Here is a 23603-nt window from a genome sequence, read left to right as displayed (position 1 = left end):
CTCCTATGATGCTGCTTGGCCTGCTGTGTTCATCCAGCTCTACACCTTGTTATCTCAGATTCTCCAGCATCTGCAGTTCCTACTATACTTGATCTTCATCCTTGCCAACATAACATTTTGGCCAAACTCTCAAAACAACCCTGGGGCGCTATAAATCAAAGTGTCATGCAGTTGGATTGACTTCAACCTTAAGGATTTCAGTGAGCATGAGAAATAGTGGTAAAGGTATTCCAGATAATGAACGATTCCTTTCGCATAGCTATTGCGATCCTTAGTGTGACAAGTTCTAGTCTTTATAAAATCATCAAAATGATAATGTTGCATTTTTTAAAGAGTTGATTCCGAATTAATAATTTTTCTACAAACAAATGATTTTTGATGTTTCTAGGCCTGGAATGGGACAGCATTTCTGCATGTTTTAACTGGATGGTCCCTTTTGCTAAAACCCTGAATGAAGGTGATCCATTAAAATTAAGAGATTTCAAGCAAGTGGCAGATGACGAAAGACATAACATTCAGACGCATACTAAGTACTTGGAATTGCTGGTGAGTTATTTTTAACTTCACTTGTCTACTAAAATGCAGAGGATTGTTTTAAGAAAGTTATCTTGGGGGATACACCCATCTTGTTTTTATTAGTAACCTGTTGTTGTTCTGACCTTGTCGAACTGATTTTACATATACAAAGCTGCCTATTCCAAACAGTAGCCTTAATTCTTTGTCAGGGAAATACTGAAGGTTTTGCATGTCAATTAATGAACAAACCCTATCTTAATGGTGCTCAACAGGAATAGAAACAAATCAGTCTAGCAGGTTCTATGGGAAGAAAGTTAACATTTCAAGTCCAGTGACTCTTCACCTTAACTTTTATCTTCTGAAGAAGTCACCAGACTCTCAACATTAAAACTCTGCTTTCTTCCCACAGATGCTGCCACCTGCTGAGTTCCTCCAGCAATTTGTTTTTGTTTCTTTAATACCAAGCCACTGGATGTACTAATGTGCTGGATGGTCAAAGTAGTAGGTCATAGGTGCATTTTAAGAGGTGAAGGTTTAGTAAAGGGTGATCTCACTAGTGCCTTGTATAATTTTAGCAAGACTTTCATATTTTTATATCCCATTCCCTCTGAAATAAGCCAACATTCCATTTGCCTTCTGTAATGCCACTGAACTTGTGTACTAGCTTTTTTTAATGATGCATGAGGATTCCAAAATACCTCTGAGCTGTAGCTTTCTGCAGCCTTTTTCCATTTAAGTAATTTCAGCTTCTCCGTTCATCCACAAAAATGTCCCCTTTATTATCCAATCACTGTTTTCTGTTAGTATATTAGCATGGATAGCAAGAATTGGCTATTTCCAACATGGATTCTTACCTTTATTATATAGCCTAATGTGTGGTACCTTATCATACCTTCTGAAAATTCAAATATATTACATCCACTGCTTCCCCATCATCCACACTGCTTGTTAACCCAAAATTCTATTAAATTTGTCAAACATGATTTTTCCCCTTTGTGATCTGCTTAATCATACTGTTTTTAAATGTTTGGTTATGACATCCTCTATATAGACTGTCTTATTTTCCCAAAAACAGATGTTCAGCTAACCAGCCTATAGTTACCTGTGTTTTCATTTATAAAGGGAAAACAAAAAAGGTGTTACATTGGCAGTTTTCCAAACTGCAAGGATTCTTAGATTACCACCTCTGGTAGATAGTTTTTTTTTTAAATGTCCAAGAATGTAGCCCATCAGGTCCAGGGGACTTATCAGATTTTAGCCCCCTATTCTTCCAGTTGAAGATCATTAAAATACTGAGATACATTAACCATGGTCAGTTGCCGAGTCTGAGCTTAAGTAAATGCAAGTGAAGAATATTTTCCAGTGAAAAAAATTCAAATGTGTTTTTACCATCCATAATTCTTTCTTGTCTGGTCTGTGAGCTTTACACATGATGTTCACTTTGCAGTAAAAGGATGAATATATTTTTATTGTTGTAAATGCTATCTAGAATCACTACTTCAAAAACCTACAACTACTTTCCTTCCTTTTAGGAGGAAGCACACATTAAGAAAGCAGAGCGTACTGCAAGGCTATCCCCTGTGTCTATAGGAGGAATCTTGACTCCACCTAAAAGCACTGAGAAACCATTGCCTAGTTCAACATATTGAATGGATGAACATACTGGAAGAGAAAGAAGCTAGGACAAAGTATTGGAGAACTGTGGAATTGCATACTGTAAGCGTGGGCTATATTACTGCCATAAAAGGTATCTAGAAACTTGAGCAGACCAAAGTTTTTAACTTTATTAAAAAAAACTACAGCAATGCATCATCTGATGTTTTTAATTTGTTTTAAAGAGTAAGCAAGCTAGGTACTAGCATCAGATTAACACTTTGCTTCTGCCCAAGAGACTAACCTATTGAGACTATTTGGGGAAGGGGAATAACTAACAAGAGCCAGTGAAGGTCATTTGATGGTAACCATATGTTCTATTCAATCTGCACATCAAGGTGACTTGTGCCAATCCATTTAATTACAATTACTTTATTCAGAAGAAATGTGAAAGCCTGTTAATTCTGTTGTGGAGTTGAAAAGCCAGTGGACAGTTTCATCAGAAATTCCAGAAAACAGCTGTGAGATTTGAAATCTAGGCAGAAAGTTTTATGAAACTGAAACTGCAAAACTATATTTTAGATGGGAGATTGAATCTGAGGGAGCAAAGAGTTGCCTTTCATGTTTACAGAGGAGGGGGAAGACATCTTACAACCAGCTTTCATTTGTCTTTCTCCTCCTAATATTTCAGTTATAGTTCAGCACATTGTTGAAGGACCTCATTCATCAAGGATGTATGTTTTTACATAACATCTTTAAGCTACGACTGAATGATAAATGCTCACGTGGATGAAATGTCAGTCAGTGTAGGGAAATCTTAATCTACTTTCAACTACATTCCAATATGTACACAATGTTTGGAACGATTTTGAAGCATGCTGGCACTGTAATTAATTGTACATACAGTTTTTGTACTTTAACTTTAAAATGCAGGGCTACATTATTTGGACCTGTACTGGTGCTGTTTTTCTCTTTTCAGGATGGTTAAATACTGGACTCTAAGCATATGATTAAATGGGGTAGTGGTTTCTTGCTGAGGGCGATGTAATCTGCAACTACATACATATGTTGTGCAGATATGCAAGTGGATAAAGTTCAGTTTGAGCTCTAATTTGTATATACAGCAATGTCTAAATGGAACCCATGTACAATAAGATGTTATATAGTTGATATATAAACTATTAGCATTTCACAGCAATTTGTGCCTCACGCAGGTGGATTAAACAACTGAAAAAATGAAATCTCACTGCCAAAGAGAAACCTACATGATTTTAATGTATTGTAAATAGCTTTGTAAAAAATGTACAGGAAATTACATAGCTACTGATACATAGCTATCCAACACCACTATAAAAATACATTTCAATGCGCTCAGAAAATATGAACATTCAAAACATAAGCTAAATGCTAGTTGGATGTCTTTACCTGTATGTATTAAGATGCAGTACTATGAAATAAATACTAGGTGCTGTGAAATTTTAATGAATGTACTGTAATTTTCATTTTTCACATCTACACTGTAGATAGAAATTCTGTATGAACAAAGTCCCAAAACAGCCAAATATCTTAACAGAATTATTCAAATGCTGAAAGCAATTATAGCATCTTTTAAGCACTTTTATTACCCACTGGATACTTTCAGGTGTTTAATTACAGCATGTTAAAAGTAAAGTTTTGCCATGGCTTGTAGGAACTTCTTTTTTCTCTTCTGTGCAGCTAGATGTAAAACCTCTTCAGGGTTACTTGAGTTGAGCTCAGATTGGCCAATTGCTTTGATCTAGGGAAGATTTATTTTTAAAGGAAATAAGAAAAATGTAAAACTGACAAACAGTAGCTAATTTATACTGAACCATGCTCAGGGTATTTCAATCTTACTTAAAGAAAACATACACTTGTTGTCATTTCAAGGCTGCATGTTGAATCAAATGTGACCTATAAATGGGATCCCCAGTGCTAAATAAATTCAAATTTTTTTTGGTGTTGAAATAATTTGAAACTTCAATAGACGGTAATAAAGTATGTGGATTTTCCTCTCCTTTTTTAAAGGTGAAATATAAATACCTAAAGGCAAACAGATTGATTGTAGTACAGTATTCAATCTTTTCTCCAATCACCTCTGCAGTCGTGTTTTTAATTATTTCACAGTAGCCATCCTTACAGCCTCTGGTAAATATTAGGTTTTGTTTTGTGTATTCATATCTGGTAGAGATATAACATCCAAATATATCTGATACAGAACGTATACTATTCAAAACATTCTAACGAGTTTCTGGGCTGTGAGAAACTAAGTAAGGTGACAAAGTACAAACATGTGGCAGAGAATAGATGAAGGCTGAGTTTTGATGGAGTATCTTAGGTACATTGGACCTACTGACATCTACAAAAGTGTCTTCTGCTCAGATATTTTTGAAGTCTTGATCTCCTCCACAATGGGCAAGTACCGATGACCAAAGTGCACACTATCTCTCAAGTCACAGATCACTTAAGGCCTACCCAATAAGGTAGTATTCTGTATTCTTTTCTTGAACACTGCTACCTGGCATGAGTATTGGGTGGGGGGGAACTGCAGCAATTCTGAGGAAGGGTCACTGGACCCTAAACGTTAACTTTGATTTCTCTCCACAAGCAACTTCTGTTTTTGTTTTTGATTTACAACTTCTGTACTACTTTCAGTTTTTATAGTGAACTGAATTGGCTAAAATTTGGTATCTGGGGATTTCTGCAAGAGATGGATAAAGTTTCTGGCTGAAAACTGCTGTAAGTGCTTATGTCTTCTCTTCTGCACTGATATGGTGGGTTCCTTCATCATTGAGAATAGGGAAGTTTGTGGAGCCTTCTCCTCCTCCAGTGAGGTCATTAATTGTCCACCACCATTCACTGTGATTATAGGTGGACCACTGTGGAATCATTCAGCCCGGTCTGTCAGTTGCTGCTTATGCTATTTGGTATGCAAGTGGACCTTTTCTGTATGTTCACCAGGTTGATTGCTCATTTTTAGGTATGCCTGGTAATGCTCCTGGAATGGCCTCTTGCACTCTGCAGGAAGATGGTGGTGTTGTAGTAATGACAGTGGAGTAGTAATCTAGGGTGATATTCTGGGAAGGAATTTTTCTGAACGGTCCAGACCCGAAACATCAGCTTTCCTGCTCCTCTGATGATGCCTGACCTGCTGTGTTCATCCAGCTGTACGCCTTGTGATCTGATATTCTGGGAAAATGGGTTCAAATCTGGTCATTCTCAGTGCTTCCTCCAACTACTACTTTACAAGTATCAAACATGGTGAAAACATGAATAGGAAGGGTTTTGAGGGATATTGGCCAATGCTGGTAAATGGGACTACATTAATTTAGAATATCTGGTTGGCATGGACAAGTTGGACTGGAGTTGTACAGCATGGAAACAGACCTTATGACTCTTTTTTACAGGAAACACTGGCAAAGGTTCACTAGTCCAGTGAGCTAAATCCATGTTGTGTGGATACAAATCCATGTTGTGTGGATACATCAGAAGGAATGTAATACACCAGCATACTTTAACTTACTGCTATTTGCCTTTTGTCAATTTCTCCCCTTTTGTGATGGATGTCTATGAAAATTGTCAAGGCAATTTTCCATTTGATGGCTACAAACTTAAGTATTCAAACAGCTAAAAGTCAGTTTTAACGTCTGCATTAGTGTTCACTTATCACTTACCAATGAGCAAAAGATGGCATTTTGGAGCTCGTTCTCTCTCAAAGGTAAAACCAACATTACAACTCAAGGTCACGCAGATATTTATCTCTACAGTTAATTTAGCAAAAATATTTACAATTTCTTATTTCAATCTTGAAAAACACCTTTGTTTTCAAAACATTGTAACTATCTTAAGATGTTTTACTCAATGATTTCTCGTGCTTTGAGCTGTTAATTCAAGACCAAAAAAGTGTGAAAATGCAATTTTGAAGAAATGTTTGTAGTTACACAATCCAACCACCTTATTCTTTTCCTATCCATTCTTTGCTGCCATCCAAATTTGTCGCCTAGTCAGGAACAAATGACTAAGTGAGTTAGGTAAACATGCAGGAATCTGTAGACACGTGAATCAAATTCTGTTTTTTATGTATAATTTAAATTTAGAAATATCAAAAACTGGTATCCAGTTTTGCCATGGATGGCATGGTACCTCAAGGTCAATGGAAACCATTAACAAAATCACTTAAATATTTCAAGAAGCAGTTCTTCAGTGTAAATAACATTGCATTTCTCATATCAAAAAGGCTTTAAATCCTATGAAGTTTTTCAATCTTAAATTGGGCAACAATCTGTAACAAGCTTAAGTTGAAAATTATTTTGAAAATATAAGAACAGATGCATTTTTAAAATCAGTTGTAACCACATGCATCCTTAAAGCACATTCATAAAATGGACCTAAAGGCCTAACAACAACAACAAAAAAGAGCAAGATGTGCAGTTATGAACGACCTTCCACAAATCAAGCCAGCTGCCAATGAAATACTTCTGAAGTGACATTGAAACACAGACAACATAGATTTGTGGCAGCTTGCTTTTTAATGAATTGGCTATTTGTAATAATGTTCACACAACCTGGTTTAATGGTAAGTGGATGAGGACAGAGAATTGGTGTAGTGATAAATGTCAGTGGATTAGTAATTGATAAATGGGAACCACAGGCCAATGTTCTGGGGACATGGGTTCAAACCCCATCAGGGCAGATGGTCAAATTTTAATTCATTTTTAAAAATCCCTTCTGGCTTACATATGTTCTTTAGAGAAGGAAATCTGTAAACCTACCTGGTCTGGCATCCAAGTGACGACTCCCAGCCCACAGCAATATTGACTCAAACTCTGGTTAATTAGGGATGGTTAATACTTTTTGGCCTAGCCTGTGATGCCAATATATCATGACCAAATAAAAAACAATGAAGTTGGTTACAGGCCAAGTATTAGTTAGAACACAGGAGAATTCATCAGCATTTCTTTGAAATGACCTCAAAGGATCTTTACATCGGCTTAACAGGCTAGGTGGGGCTTTGGTTTAACACATCATCCAAGACAGCAAGGTGTAGAGCTGGATGAACACAGCAGGCTAAGCAGCATCAGAGGAGCAGGAAAGCTGACATTTCGGGTCTGGACCCTTCTTCAGGGTCCAGACCCGAAATGTCAGCTTTCCTGCTCCTCTGATGCTGCTTAGCCTGCTGTGTTCATCCAGCTCTACACCTTGTTATCTCAGACTTCAGCATCGGCACTTCCTATTATCTCATCCAAGACAGCACTTCATTTTAAGTATCACACATAAAAATGAAACTGATATTCCAGCAAAGAGAAACAGGATTCTCAGATAACATGAATTATACCAGGTTCAATATTTCCAACAATGTATTAGCATATGATTAATAATGGGTGGAATTTAATGCCCTCATCCATGGCAAGATTGGTGGAAGGGGACCTCACTGACTTCCTATCTCAACCTAATCAAGTCCATTATGGGAAGGGGAACCTTCCAAACCCACAGCCAATTGAGGTTCTTAAATGGGCAATTAAGGTCAACTTGAAGGCCTCATTGGTATGCTGTCAGTATTCACCCAGCATTGGGGCTTACCATGTGGGGGTCATGCCTAACAAATCTATGGGGGTTTCTTGCAGGCTGCCGGGAGGAATGGAGGCATGTTCAAAAAGTACTACATGACCTGCCGTGAGCCACTCTTGCTGCCGAACCCTTCAACCTCACTCACCTGAAGCTAGCGATGAAACTAGGCCAGGAGTGAATGTTGTACCACTGTCTTGCTGGTGGTGCTGCCATTTGGTAGAGCTACCAGCCTTTGATTGGCTGGCAGTTCTAAGCAGGGAGGATTTCCAAACCGGGGTCTTGCATTCCAAGGAAGACCTGCTGCTATCCAGATAATTTGTTACGTTTTTCCCAAAGGAAGAGACGCTGGGCACCTGTCAGCAGGCAAGACCCTTATTGTCTTCACTCAATCCAGCCCAACAGTCAATTGTAGAATTTAAGTGAAAGTTTACATAAACTAATCATTGCTAAACAATTTTTTAAAAAGAAGTATTCTTTCATAGATGTTGACATCATTGGCAAGGCCAGCATTTATTGCCCATTCCTAATTACCAATGAAGTAGTGGTGATGAGTAGCCTTGAACTACTGCAGTCTGTAAAACGTAGGTACATCCACAGGAAGAGTTTCAGCACCATCTAAAAGGCACAAGCCAGGAATGTGATAGAATACTGTACACTCCATTTTCAGTTTGACTGCGTCTATTAGCAATGCATGGTGTAAATAGTGTGCACCAACTCACAGCTCTTTCAACAGCAACTTCCAAGCTCACAACCTCTCCCATCCAGAAGGCCAAGGGATAGAAAAGCATGGAAACACCATGAACTGCAAGCTCACATCTTAGCCCATACTATCCTAATCAGAACTAAATCATTGATTTTTCAGTGCTGCTTGGTCAAAATCCTGGAATTCCAACCAGCTGCTTTTGAACAATGCACCACCACTCCCAGGCCTGCGGATATACCTACACCTGAAAGACTGCAGCAGTTCAAGAAATTAACTCACCTCCACCTTCTGCCACACAATTAGGAATGGGAAATAAATGCTGGCCAAGCCAACCGTGCCCACAGAAACAAATTAGAAAATCTAGATAAACAAATCTGAAATGTGTACTTTACAAAATTTGCAAGGATAAACACAGCACTTAAGCACTACATTTATAACAATTAAGCCCTTCCTTCCACTCTTTTCCACACTATGCATGATAAAAGAAAAAAAAATTAAGTGATTGATTGCAGATACTTATATTGAACTAATTTGGATTCTAAGCAGTTTTTCCAAGTAATAACTGTCCTGTTTGGTTACCTAAAGATTAGTAATCTCAGGAAAAAAAAATAGAAAGGATACGTGTCAAATATTCCAAGATAGTGATGTCCCAGATGTAGTCATAGTAGGAATCCATTGCATCATGACTGAAATAAATTTTAAAAAAAAGCTATGAACCGTATTATCAGCTTTTACATGAAAGTTTAATTTCTATTAGTGGTTTCTTCACTTAAATGATCCCACCTCCCACATATCAATTAACGAGCTTAGTTGACAAAACAAAAAAAACTTTTAAAAATTCAAGTTCAAATGAAGTTCATAAGAATTATTATGTACTGAATTCTACTATTAGTTTACAATCAGAGTCAAGAAAACTACAAGAGCTACATTATGGTGCTAGATGGAACATGACAGTTTCTTTCCCAATTCACAAAAGTGTTCCAAATCAGGAAGGTTAAAGTTCCTGTGAAGAAAATACCACACTCCATTTGTAGTCTATACCAATCTCCACCTGAAGTGGTAGGACCCACACTTTAGGAACGTTTTTTGAAATTAGTCAAGATTCACATGTTAGATTGCTGTTCATTTATCTCCTGTTGCAAATCCATATTTTTAGGATCGTTTCTTCGGGAAGAGATGGTGCGAAGTTGGCCTCAGAGGTTGGAGAGGTCAGCTGAGATCATCTGCTGCATTTCTTTTGAAGGCTGAATAAGCTGTATCTGGAAAGGCAAAGTTGTCCACTAGTGCCACTAAAGTTGTCCCTTGCTGCTGATGCAGAATAACTTCTGCTAAGACTTTATTTACAAGGTTGACTTCAGCTTTCGAGCTAAGAAAACCACATGTTGTCATGGTGGCAAACTCCTGCCCACATCTGAAATCACCATTTACATCAGTTGTTAGAGCTTTCCACTTGCCAGAATTGATGTTTAGGGCTTTTGGCAACATCTCTGAATTGAAACTTGGGTGCCCTGCAGGTCTCTTAGCACAGGCGAACTTCCTGAATAGCATATGCTCAGGGATGTGGCCACCTTCCATACATGTTAAATTGAGTGAAACCTTCTTTAGCATAAAGTATGCTTGCTATGTTTGCCTTAGAGGGAACTGCTTTATTAGTGACTTTGTCTTACCATATGATGCCAAGGTATGTCATAGATAAAGGTCACTGAACCATTTTTCATACTAGGTGTAGGTTGTCCAGGTTTCACTGATATAAAGTATTATGTTGAGAAATTGAAATTTTGTTATTTATTTATGCGTTTTGTTATAAAGCAAAAATCAAAGGTTACCTTTTCAATGCATGCGTTAAGTTCCTCATCAAGGGACAGGTTTTGATACAATAGATCCAAGTAGCAGAATGACTGCTTCCAGTGGTGTGCTGTCATGTCTGGTCACACTACATGCTATCACATAACCACAGTTTTCTTAATTTTGATGGTGAGGGAGAACATTATATAGGCATAGGACAGTCAGGCAATGAGCCTTTGGAGCTTGTCATCTGTCTGGCAACTAGTGCGACAGCAACAACAGATAGAATTTCTCTAATTAGGACACACTGCACTTTTGTCTTAGCTTTCAGTTTTGATAGGTCAAGAAGTTTCCCATCTGACTGCAAGGCACACACCCTCCACACCGGTAGGGAAAGCAGAAGTTGGCAAGTTACCAGAAGATTGGCTAAGACACGTCCCTCTTTCAACACATTCTTGATCTCAAAGCTGTCAGAGCTGGAGCTGAAGTCCATGAAAACGAGTTAGAGTGGTATTTGCTGCTCCTGCCCTTTTCTTGTTGATTAGGGAGAAGATCATGTTGACTACGGATCTGCCAGTGCTGAAACCACATTGTGTCTCCAGATATATTCTGTTGGCTCGTCAATCAGGCCATGCTTGAATGCTTCTGGCAAAAACCTGTTCCAGTGGCATGAGGAGTGAGATGCCCCAGTAATTGTTGTCGTCCCCTTGATTATCTTCGTATTAGTATAACATGAGAATACTTGCATCGTACATATCTGATGGGGCACATTCTTTACTCCAGCAGAAAAGGTGGTAGTCGCAGAGGTATGGCAGCAGGTGGGCTCATACATATTCAAGTAACTCAGCTGGTATAGCTCCTTCCTAGGTGTTTCCCCTGTTGCGAGGGAGTCAATTGCCTTTTTGAACTCAAGTAATGAGAATTCTGCACAAAACTCATACAAGCACAATGGGACAAATTTGAGGGGAGTACCGGGGAGCAGAGGGATCTCAGGGTTCATGTGCACAATTGTCTGAAGGTGGACAGGCAAGTTGAAACAGTTGTTAAGGTAGCTTACAGGATCCTTGGGTTTATAAATAGAGGCAGAGCACATAAAAGCAAGGAAGTGACGCTACACCTCTACAAATCATTGGTCAGAGCACATTTGGAGTATTGAATTCAGTTCTGGATATCTTATTTAAGGATGTTAAAGCCCTGAAGAGTGTGCAAAGGAGATTTACTGGAATGATATCAGGAATCAAGGATTTTATATACAAGGAAATATTACAGAAATTGTCTTATTCTCCTTGGAGCAGAGAAGATTAGAGGCGACTTTATTGAGCTGTTCGAAATTATGAATAATTTTGACAGGGTAAAGGAGGATATTCTGTTTCCAAAGTTGGTATGTCAGTAAGTAGGGGTCACAATTTGAACAATGTCAGCAAGACAGCTAGGAGTGAGAGGAGGAGAATCTTCTTTACTCAGTTGTTAGGATTTAGAATACACTGTCTGGGAGAGTGATAGAGGTGGATTTCATATACAGTTCCAGAAGAGAGCTAGATAAATATTGGAGAGTGACAAATTCATAGGGCTACATAAGATAGAGCTGGGGAACGTAACTAGCTGGCTCTTTCAGGAGCCGGTACGGACATGATGGCTGAATGGCCTCCTTCTGTACTGTAAAATTTTATGATTCTCTGATTCTATGGCTGGTATCAGAAGAAGATCATCAAGCACAGGCACACAGGTATCTGTCTTACACAAGTATGGCTTGGCACCGTGCTTTCCCTGGCTTGCTCCTGTCAGCGAGTAATTTCTCCAAATGTGGGTTTCAATGGGGCAACTTTAGCGATGGTGGAGTCGAGTGCAATTTTGGTATCATCGAGATTCTTGTTGTCACAAGCTATTTGCAAACATTGATTGATATTTGTGGTACATTATATTAGTGTCTTCTACACATCTGCCTTCTGAAACATGAGACTGTCATATGCTTTAGGGTCAGGAGACAGCTTGTAAAAATCAGATGGGCTGTGCTGTTCCCTTCAAAAGCAAGAGTCATTTCTGCAAGGTGATCTTGAATCAACCCTTATTAAATATAATTGCTTAACTTTGTAGATGATTCACTACCGAAACTTCCATGCTTCATCGGCATTATCCAGTAAGCCCTTGGGTGGAAGGGGCTGCTGGAAACTCTGGATAACATCTGACATTTGTTGTTCTCCTTGTACATGGAATGATGATATGCAGATTGCCTTTGTGATTTTGACACATACAGAGAAAAACATGTTGGATAGAAAAGGGCTAACAAAGCCAATTAAACTATAACCTAAAACGAGGTATCACCTCAGGACGGAATAAAAAGGAAAATCTGTTTGGGAGATAGCAACAAAAAGAAAAATCAACCAACAGTGCATTACTGAAATAACCTCATGAAAATGATGTTAGATGCTTGACATGATGCAAATATTTTTAAGTAGCTTCAGATGTGGAACTAGTCAAGTTCAGGTACAAGTAAAGGTACAAAGTAGCAATCCCCATGAAATATACAAAAAAAGGGCACTGTAATCTCATTAAAATATTTTACAGGACACTGGCCCATCAGTATATAAGCATATTGATGGGTCTATTGATCACAAGTGTTAAGAACATATCAAACTTGGGGATATTATACCTGTTTTGCTCCTGTAAAGCTTTGAAAGCAGTCATATAATCCACCTCTCTGAGAAACTGACATAAAATTGCCACCTATGGAAAGAAAGAAACAGCTTAAATGTTTTGAGATTTAAACTGAAATATCGATGAGACTTTTCCCAACTCCATCCCTGCCTCAGCTCATTTGTTGCTGTCACCCTCATCTATGCCTTTGTGATCTCGAGATTTGTCTATTCAAAACAGTATTTCCTGGTTGGCTTCCCACATTCTCTTACAACTCCATCTCCATATACTCAGGTCATCCAAAAAAAACTCTGCCACCCGAATGCTAACTTGCAGCAAACCCCTTTCACCCACCACCTCAGTGTTCACTAACCTAAACTGAACTCTCTGTTAAGCAACACTTGGATCTTAAAATTCTTATCACTGCTTCAAGTCCTTTCAGGGCTCACTCTTCCCTATTTACCCCGTAATCCTCTGCAGTCTAAACAATCTTCTCAAGTATTGTACTCCTCTGATTTGATGACTTCAGTATCCCAAATTTTAATCATTCAACTGATGGTAGCTGTCCCTTCAACTAACAAAGCCCTGACTTCTACAATTCCCACCTTAAACCTCTCTTCTTACCTCCTTCAAAATATTCCTTAAAACTGACCTCTTGGTCCAAACGTTTATCGTTTCTCCTAATGTGTCCTTATATGGCTTGGCATCAAATTTTGTTTGTTAACACTTCGGTGAAGCACCCTGAGACAGTTTATTTTGTTAAAGATGTTAGATAAATATAAGTCATTGATTTTAGTCATATATTTACTCCTTAAATCTTTCGTTCTGATGACATGCTGTAGGGGACTTTCTATCCCTTATTTTATCCTTTTCCCTTTGGGAATATGGCTAGAATCCCACATAAAAATGACATATTATAAATTACCTCTCTTGACATCTGATCAACTTGAGTTAAGCAATTATAAGCAGAATCTAGCGAAAATGAAAGCGCAGCCCAAAACTGTTTCAAGATGCAAGTCATTTGTCATAGGTTACTTGGTTATGTTGCTGGACCAACGAGCCATAGACCTGGACTAAGAATCCAGAGAATGTAGTCTCAAATAAGAACTCAACTCAAGTCAAAGTTGAGAATTTAAAAGCTGATAAAAAGTGATCATGAATCTAGTATATTGTTGTAAAATCTCAACTGGTTCACTAATGTCGATTAGAGAAGGAAAACATTGTGACTCCAGTCCCTCCCCACTGTACATGCTCATCACTTTTCTCTGAAGTGGTCTAATCATACGTTCAGTTATATTAAACTATTAAAAAGAACAGTACTCTGCAAACACCTTCAGCACGTTAATTTCAGTGGGTCAAGAAGAAACCCACTGCTGCCATCTCAGGATAAGAATGGGTGTGCTATAAATGAGGAAAACGAACTGCTGGAGTAGCTTAGCGGGTCTGGTAGTATCTGTGGAGCAAAGAACAGAGTTAAGGCTTCGAGTCCAATGTGACTTCTTCAGAACTGTTCAATGACGGGTGAACTGCCTTCCTGAACCACTGCAGAGCTTGGTGTGTTTTTTTTAAATTCATCATGGGATGTGGGTGCCTCTGGCGAGGTCAGCATTTATTTCCCACCCCTAATTGCCCAGAGGGCAGTTAAGAGTCAACTACATTGCTGAGAGTCTGGAATCCCATGTAGGGCAGACCAGGTATGCACGACAGATTTCCTTCCCTAAACAGAGTTAAGATTTTGAGTTCAATGTGGCTTCTTCAGAACTGTTGAATTGCCTTCTTGAACCACTGCAGGTCTTGTTAGTACACCCAACAGATGAGCAGCTGAATATTATCACACAACAGAATAAATCATACATTCAGTCCTGAATACACTCAAGCAGGTACATTCCACTCACAATAGAAAAATACAGCATTTGGCTGACATAAATTTAAAAGAATATGCTAATGATATTAGAGTTTGTAATAAATCAAACATTATTAAATAAATACATTCTACTTACTTGGGTGTGGCAATTTAACATAGAACAGCATTTGATCATTCTCTTCAGCACCTTAGAAAACACCAAAGCAAAAACATGAAGTTAGATAAAAATAAATTAATGAACTGTACACTTTATCTTGTTGGGCAACATCAGTACAGTTTCAGACTAGTGGGTGAAGATGTTATTTATATTCTTCTCTCCAGCAAGAGGCAAGGGTGCAGTCTTGCTGCTGTTCAGTCATATCTGTATATTGCAGCTTCAACATCCAAGAAGTAACTCAATTTCCAGAGCACTATTATTTTCCCCAAGTTATTTTGCCATTAATGAAAGCACTATGGACTTTTGTCAGCTGCTATGAAGTTGAAGGTTAATCCAAAGAAACAATAGCTGTGAATGCACTTGTCTGACCATGGGATGAAAGACCACAAGAACAAATAAAAAAAGTTAACCTGACTTGTTGCAAACCATTTGATACCTTTCATCCACCAGAAATCTTACAGTGCTATAGCACGGGAATTGCTGTTCAGTAACAAACAAGTTGAGAATCATTGTCATTGAGAATCATTCTGAGGAAGAGTCACCGGACCCGAAATGTTAACTCTGTTTTTTCCTTCACAGATGCTGCCAGACCTGCTGAGCTTTTCCAGCAACTTTGTTTTTGTTCCTGATTTACAGCATCTGCAGTTCTTTCGGTTTTTATTGAGCATCATTATTATGGTGTTAACCGTGAACTGGGTTGCTCTCTAGTGACTACCAAAGTAACAATTTTCTTTCACCATTATAAAGTATCAAACACTGAGTCAGCAAAGATACTGACTTAAGGTGACGAGCAATAGAATTAGCAGCGGTATTAGCAAAAATGTTTATACGTAGTGAGTGGTCAGAATCTGGAATGCACTGCCAGAGATTTTGGTGGAGCAGATTCAATGGAGGCCTGCACAAGAGAATCGGATAATATGTGAAGTGGAAAAAAAACACATGGCTACATGATAAAGATGGAGCCTTGAAATTGGGCAAGTTATTCTTGCAAGAGCTGGCAAACACACAAACTGAATATCTCCTCCTGTGCCATTCAAAATTCTATGACTGCACAGAATTCCGCTAAAATCAGCGAAACCTTTGATGAACTGTCTAGGGTCTATCATTTAAAACTTAAATGTTTTGAGGCTGCCAAAATGAAATATAATACAACAAAGCAACTGAGAATTTCAAACTAGTTCTCTCTCTTGATCAATCTTACCATATCTGTGTACACATCAGAAGGGACAGCTTTATTGAAAAAGTCTGAACAGATGGCACCAGCTTGTAGGTAAAAATGCAGAGCAGCTGAAAATTGATTGGTGGCTGGAAAAAAAAATCAGAAAATAGAAACGCAAAATAGAAGGTTCTGAACAGTTCGGCTGACACTTGAATCACTCCAAAAGCACATAAAATGATTCTTGAAAGAATGTTGAAAGAGTTATTTTAAGTGTTCACGCTTAACATTTCAAGCACCGAAAATAACATTTCCTAGACAGTCTAGATGCAACCAGGCTCTGATGGGGTCACTACCAGTTATCAAAATTTCTTCCCATTTTAATAAATGAATTTCGGTTGACTATAAGGTAAACATGTTCAGGATGCCAGGGATGAGTCCCCTAACCTGATTTGAAATAATAAGAGATGTTTTACATCCACCTGAGAAGATAGACAGGCCAAAACACTATTTTTAACAGCACAGCACTCCATTAAGACTGCGCTGGAGGATCAGCCTTGAAAATAGATCAATTGAGTCAAATGTCACATTTTTAACAGATGAAAACCTGATCTTTAAAGACCGTTTTTCAGCTGGTAAACCCTTGTTAAAATAATTGATCCTTCAGCCAACTGAAGGAATATGGTATTGCTAAGGGAATAAAATGGTTACAATGACATATCACTTTCATCACCCGAACACATCAATGTAAAGATAGGGAACACCACTGATAGCAATTACATAACTTGTACCCACTAATCAGCAAGAGTTCAACAAAAATGTCTGGTCAAATCTGTGCTAGCTGAGCTTCTGTATTTTTGCTGACAGGCAATCTTAGGTCAGGAATTATTTGAGATAGTGTACCTCCATTACAAAACCATAATTTGCAATTAATGGCATTTAAGATAAAAATCCCAAGATGCTTTACAAATGAGTGCGAAGAAAATGGTCAGGGTCACAAAGGATGAAAACAAGGCACTTTGATTAAAGCTCTTAAAAATGAAGGAAGTTGCACGAGTTATAAATAAGAAAAGCTGAATATTCTTCCATCAATAATACAGCACATGAATGGGAAAGATGTAATTAGAAGAGTGTTGCACATGGGAGAGGATATATGGCTGGAGAAGATTGGTGGAGCAAAGTGAAGTTGGGATTTTATAGAGAAAAATTGTGAACCTGATGTTTTGGGCACCAGAGGGAATGGCAGTTAGTGGTTTTTGGGGTAGCATTCATGTGGCAGAAATTTTGGACAAGTTGGATGTTAATGGAATGCGGAAAACTGAATATCAAGTAAAAGTAGAAAAGTAAAGCCTGGAAGTGTAAAAAATCTAACCAGTAGTGACGGGCTGCAGCAGTGTTGAAGTGAGTCAAAGCTGTGAAGGTAAGCAGTCTTTACAATGGATACGTGTGGCCTCTGAAGCTCGAATTAAGGTCCAACAGGACACTAGAATTGCAAGCAGTCATGGTGGACTCAAAAATATGGCTGGAACCAGTAGCGAGAGAGCAAAGTCAGCTGGTGAACTGAAGATGATTACTTCTATTTTCCAATGTTAGATCGTCCAAGACTAAATAACTGGACTAGTAATCTCAGGCAAAGTATGTCAAGTAAAGAACAGTTAGTTTCCATAACATACGCAGGACAGTCAATTTTGTTAAAGATCAAGACAACAGATGAAAGGGTTAAGGACAAATCTTTACAGGAATGTAAAAATTACAATGTGTGAATGAAGGTTGAAAAAAGTCATTCCTGGATATGAACTCACCAACTTTAACTGGGTACGAACGGAACATGCAAAAACAATCACATAGTATTAGACAACGAGTAACAGTTTTGGATGGGGAGATAACATGTGATGGGGAGACACATATTAGGGGAAGCGATGGCCTAGTGGTATTATCACTGGACTGTTAATCCAGAGACCCTGGTAATGATCTGGAGACCCAGGTTCAAATCCTGCCTTGGGATGACCATGAATCTTTTGTCGGTTCTCGGAAAAACCCATCTTGTTCACTAACGCCCTTTAGAAGTGCCATCGTTACCTGGTCTAGCCTACATGTGACTCCAGACCCACAGCAAGGTGGTTGACTCTGGGCAATTAGGGATGGGCAATAAATAAATGCTGGCCTCATCCCACGAATGAATTTTTAAAAAACGGTTAAGAGGAATGTTATTGACAAATCACAACAAGGAGGTGAGAAGCAGCAAACAAAGAGCAGAAATTTGAACATTCACATTAAAGTAACGCCTGAACCTTGACAGATGGGCTATACAAAGCGCTGCTCACCATAGCTTTAGATAAAATTCTGGCCAGCATGCCAGAAAGTTACACATTCAGATTCACCTTGAGATGTAAGCATAAAATCTAGGCTGACACCACTGAAGCACCACCTTCCATCTAGGGGGTATAGAAGATCCCACGGCATTATTACAGAAAAAAAGGTGTGTTTGCCTTGGTCACTAACATCATTAAAACAGATTATCTGGTCATTTTCATATTATGCCAGCGCGAACTTGGAGAATGAAAACTGTCTTCCACATTTCGTAAAGAACAACGGTGACTGTAAATCAGAAGTAATTGGCTTTAAAGATCTTCACAGTTACCAGATGACCAAATGGCTAGCATAAGTTCAGAATAACGTCTACAGTACAGATTAATTCCATTTCTGGTTGAAGTACATGTAAACACCTGCTTTCTTGCCCTAGTCCTTAAAGTGAACGGTATGGCAAACCACCATAGACAAGAACTATCAAGAAGACAATGCACCAATGACCTACCTCTGGGCAGAGCACATAACGATGAATGGAAAATTGAATATTTTAAAAACATTAATTGAATAAATAATTTGAGCTAGTGGGAGAATACTTTCTGCACTTACCAAAGTAAATATCTGCTTGGGTAATTAACCAGAAGTGGTTACAGGAGTTGATGTTTAACGAATAACTGACCAGCTCTTTCATTGTGACAGCAACAGCCTCAACGTCCACTGACTGCAAGCTTAAAAATTTTTAAAAAATTGAGACAAAACAAAAGCAATTCTTTCTTTCACCACAGATGCTGCTTAACCGGAGTTTCTCCAGCACTTTGTTTATTTTAAAACAAAACCAATCACTTGGATATTGAAGAGAAATTAAGATAGTCACTTGGCAATTGTTGCAAAACAGAAACACAGTTGTGAATTTTTAAGTTGTGCATTCTTCAGAACACAATCAAAAGAAGACCATATTTCAAAGGAAACAACAATATGTAATGCTGTAGTAAAGTAACACCACCGCATGTACACAAAATATTGTCTGAATATTTAAAGAAATACAAGAGTGAAATTGTCATCAAGCACAGACTTACTTTGGGACAGAAGTTGGCCAAATAGACATATGTTCTGCAGTGACATCATTTACAATGTCATCCTAAAACAGAATGATCATCAGTTTAATAAGTGTTGGAAACTATTCCAAAATCAATATTGCAGAATTAAGTCACTGTATTAGCATAAGCATAACATATTTCTTAGTAAAGCCTTTTCTAAATATTAAGCAATACATACCCGAACAATGTTGTGCAACTTTACAAAAAGGGAGATTAAAGTTGTCAGAACCAATGGATCCTACAAAACAAAACAAAGCTTGAATGATTTCTCCCCAATAAAATTATCAATTTTTCTGTGAGTAAGGGCAGCATAACAATTTATCATATATTTTAAATGCAAAACTGAAACAATATTTTCACATTTTAATTTTACCTTGACTGTTTTTTTAATACAGGAACTAGAGTGTCATAGAGAGATACAACACAAAAACAGATCCTTTGGTCCAACTTGTCCATGCCAACCAGATATCCTAAATTAATCTAGTCCCATATGCCAGTATTTGGGCCACATCCCTCTAAACCGTTCCAATTCAATATACCCATCCCGAAGCCTTTTAAATGTTGTAATTGTACCAGCCTCCACCACTTCCTCTGGCAGCTCATTCCATACATTCACCACCATCTGTCTGGAAAAACTGCCCCTTAGAGCCCTTTTAAATCTTTCCCCTCTCACCTTGAACTTACATCCTCTAATTTTGGCCTCCCCCACCCTGGGGAATTGACCTTGTCTGTTTACCCTATCCATGCCCATCATGATTTTATAAACTTCTATAAACTCACCCCTCAGCCTCTGATACCACAGGGAAAATATCCCCACTCTATTCAGCCTCTCCGTATAGCTCAAACCCTTCAACCCTGGCAATATCCTCATCAATCGTTTCTGAACCCTTTCAAGTTTCACAACGTCGTTCCTATAGCAGGGAGACCAGAACTGCACGCGGTATTCTAACAGTGGCCTAACCAATGTCCTGTACAGCCACAACACGACCTCCCAACTCCTATACTCAAAGTACTGACCAATAAAGGCAAGTATACCAAACACGTTCCTCACTATCCTATCTACCTGCAACTCGACTTTCAAACAACTATGAACCTGCACTCCAACTTCTCTTTGTTCAGCAACATTCCCTTACCATTAAGTGTAAAAGACCTGCCCTGATTTGCCTTTCTAAAATGCACGTCACATTTATCTAAATTAAACTCCATTTGCTACTCCTCATCCCATTGGCCCATCTGATCAAGATCCCATTGTACTCTGAGGTAACTTTCTTTGCTGTCCACTACACCTCCAATTTTGGTGCCATTTGCAAACTTACTAACCATACCTCCTACGTTCACATCCAAATCATTTATATAAATGATGAAAAGCAGTGGACCCAGCACTGATCCTTGTGGCACACCGCTGGCACAGGCCTCCAGTCTGAAAAGAAATCTTCCACCACCATTCTCTGTCTTCCAACTTCGAGCCAGTTCTGTATCCAAATGGCTAGTTCTCCCTCTATTCCATATGATCTAACCTTGCTAACCAGTCTACCATGAGGACCCTTATCGAAAGCCTTACTGAAGTCATCCCAAAGTTGGGCAAAATTTGATGGTTAATAAAGTCTAAATTAATATCTTTGTTTCTAAATTATGTTATTGCAGAAGATATAAACATATGTCGGGTAGTTGAGGGTTATGAGGAGGGTTACAAAGGAGGAATTGAGGCCTGGAACTGATATGGCATTATATTATTGAACAGCAGCATGGGTTTGAAGTGCCAAATGGCTTATTCATGCTCCTATTTCTTATGTTCTCTTGGTTGTGGGATTTTCTTTTTTTCAAAAATTATATATTTCCCCCCCTGATCCCAGGTGGATTTGCCCAGTCTCGGCATCACCTACAGCAACTTGCTTCAGTGCATGTCTAGAATCCTAGCAATCAAATACAGAGTGATGGATAAGAGAAATACAGGGCTGCTCAGCTTCCATTTGAGTATTTCAATTATGCTGTTGTGGGAAACAATAACTCCTATAATCATTATCCATCTCTTGTTCAGTTCAATCACACAAGGGATGGACAAGAGGAAGAGATAAAGGCTCTGAAGCTGTGTTGCAGCTGAATGGAATGCACTGAAACAATAACAAATTCCTTCACATAACATAATATAGAAATGGAAACTGGGTCAAGCAGCATCTGCTTCAATTTTTTGAACAGCCTTAATACATACGTTGAGTCTCTTGATGAATGTAACTAGTTCACTCCTAAAGTAAAAGAAAGAAAAATAATAAGCATTAGACTTTATCGTTCATACACTAACTCTGGACAGAAATGATTAAATTCCTCATTTTCAACATACAAGTACAGACGAGCAATAAACATTCTTAACCATATCGATGGCACTTTTTGGCATTTGTTTCTTACAATGATAATACCTGTAGTGATAGTTTTATATATGAATAACTTACCAAACAGATTAACAAATTGATGTTATTACTTTTATTTTTTGTGTAAAGTTATGCACAATATAAAGGACTCCAGGTCATTTCCAAAGTAAGAAATATTCTATACCTGATTTGATTTGATTTAATACATTTAGTGCATGTAATGAGGTCTTCCAAAAGAATGGTCTCTTAAATTGTGCACAAATCTCAGGGCTAAACCGAAGTTGTTACCTATACATGATCCCCAGTGTGGATTCTCGATGTTTAATTAAACTGATTCTTCCATCATTGATTCGCTTGTGTTGGTTAGATAAGCAAAAGATCTGAACCACTACATCCCAGAGGTCTTTAGCAGTTCTTCTGCTTTCTTTTGGGCCAGGCAGCTCTTTACAAGTTGAAGCCAAAAGCTGTCCCAGCTAGAAGATACACAGAGGAAAACATAATCAATTATTTAGTTCTGTCCTGCATACTTTAACAGAACACACAATTCATGACTTTGCTACTCTGTGAAATGTAACCAACTAACATTTCTATATGCACTGACAGTATTTATTTATTTTTGAAAAAAGTTACCTAGCAGTGCAGGCACGAAAACAGTACTCCTCTGAGTTTTTGCCTAGCACCACAATTCTGGTCTGTGATTTAATTTGCCACAGCTTCACACTGAATATGTCCTTCTTGAAAGCGATCAACAATCACATGCAAATAATCTCTTACATCAATGAAAACCTCATGCACAGAAAACACAAATCTCCTGTTTTCTGTACCAGTTTGCATTGCCGTGCACTCTAAATTAAATTACAGTTGTCTGTTGAGTAATTCATCTACAACTTATTTAAGTCTCTTGGAATATGACAAAATCTGTTGGAATTGGGAACCTCATAGCTCCAGCAACAGAAGAAGCTACTGATTATATTAGCATCTGTAGCTAATTCACTGATACATGCTTCCAACAAGTAATACTTATTGCCAGTACCTCATAGAAATCACTGTACAATTGTAAATGGGGGGAAAAAAAGTGTTCTGACTTTCTAGATCTGTTGGGACTCAACACCTTGGAAAGCTCTCACTAGATAACTTCTTACAACCTGTTACATGGAAGAGACTTTATTCCTGAATGTTATCATATTTCTTACATTTTATTTTTATATAAGATGAGCCTCGTGAGGTGGATTTATGAATGTCTGGCAGTAACTCTTCATAAGCATAGGAGATGAATGGGATCAGCTAAAAGCTTAATTCTTTAGCTGCTCTGTTCACATAACTGCAACATATGCCAACAGAGAACAAGGATATGGAAACAACAGAGGGAAGCATGCATTGGAATCCAGGGACATGATCCTAAAGTAGAATTTCCAAAATTCTTTTGCAAAGTGATTTGATGGTTTTAGCCAAATGAGCAAGACATGACAAGTTCAAGCTCTGGGAAAAGTACAGCAATCTGGTTACCTTTACATATGGATTGTTCTGGACAAGTGCTGCAGGAATTTGCAGTGTCAGATACTCATTCTCTTTCCAGTTCAACATGAAAGCAACACACTCCTCAGTTATAATTTGTCGCAATGGAATGTCTGAAACATTTGAAAGAATTAATACAGATCTATAAACATAACAGAAAACCAGGGTTTCTTTTATTTTTAAAACCACTTTTTAAACTGCCACTAACTCTAGCAATAATGCATCCTAGTACACATTTAGTAAATTATGGCACTGATGGAAGTGAGGATATTAGTGCTTGGAAATCACAAGAGACACTGCTACACTAAGGATCCAATATTACCC

At 38.2% G+C, this 23603-nt stretch overlaps 2 protein-coding genes across 8 annotated transcripts in view; one reads left to right on the top strand and one right to left on the bottom strand.

Annotated features, from left to right (window-relative positions):
* The window catches only part of ccne2 (cyclin E2), a 21062-nt gene extending 17817 nt beyond the window's left edge, over positions 1-3245 (top strand). The window contains exons 8-9 of the mRNA XM_048596156.1: positions 389-546; positions 2049-3245. Of these exons, the coding sequence (XP_048452113.1) occupies positions 389-546; positions 2049-2165 (275 nt within the window). The 3' untranslated portion in view covers positions 2166-3245. The remainder of the gene's footprint in view (positions 1-388; positions 547-2048) is intronic.
* A 120-nt stretch (positions 3246-3365) lies between these two features.
* ints8 (integrator complex subunit 8) overlaps positions 3366-23603 on the bottom strand; it is a 76114-nt gene continuing 55876 nt past the window's right edge. For 4 of the 7 annotated variants that reach the window (XM_048595594.1, XM_048595597.1, XM_048595596.1 and 1 more), the window contains 12 exons: positions 23271-23392; positions 22053-22237; positions 21608-21641; positions 19577-19636; positions 19378-19439; positions 18911-19029; positions 16040-16143; positions 14818-14868; positions 12834-12907; positions 9020-9084; positions 5651-5694; positions 3366-3886 (listed from right to left, as the gene is read on the bottom strand). In XM_048595594.1, the coding sequence (XP_048451551.1) occupies positions 3770-3886; positions 5651-5694; positions 9020-9084; positions 12834-12907; positions 14818-14868; positions 16040-16143; positions 18911-19029; positions 19378-19439; positions 19577-19636; positions 21608-21641; positions 22053-22237; positions 23271-23392 (1037 nt within the window). In that variant the 3' untranslated portion in view covers positions 3366-3769. Of the gene's footprint in view, positions 3887-5650; positions 5695-7840; positions 8049-8977; positions 9085-12833; positions 12908-14817; positions 14869-16039; positions 16144-18910; positions 19030-19377; positions 19440-19576; positions 19637-21607; positions 21642-22052; positions 22238-23270; positions 23393-23603 lie in introns of those variants that run through there. The other 3 variants (XR_007261907.1, XR_007261908.1, XR_007261910.1) reach the window with 3 other exon arrangements.

The sequence above is a fragment of the Rhincodon typus genome, chromosome 4, assembly GCF_021869965.1.
Source record: "Rhincodon typus isolate 14 chromosome 4, sRhiTyp1.1, whole genome shotgun sequence".
Lineage (NCBI taxonomy): Eukaryota > Metazoa > Chordata > Chondrichthyes > Orectolobiformes > Rhincodontidae > Rhincodon > Rhincodon typus.
The sequence above is the reverse complement of the archived record's forward strand: the minus strand, read 5'-3'. Positions and strand labels throughout refer to the sequence as shown.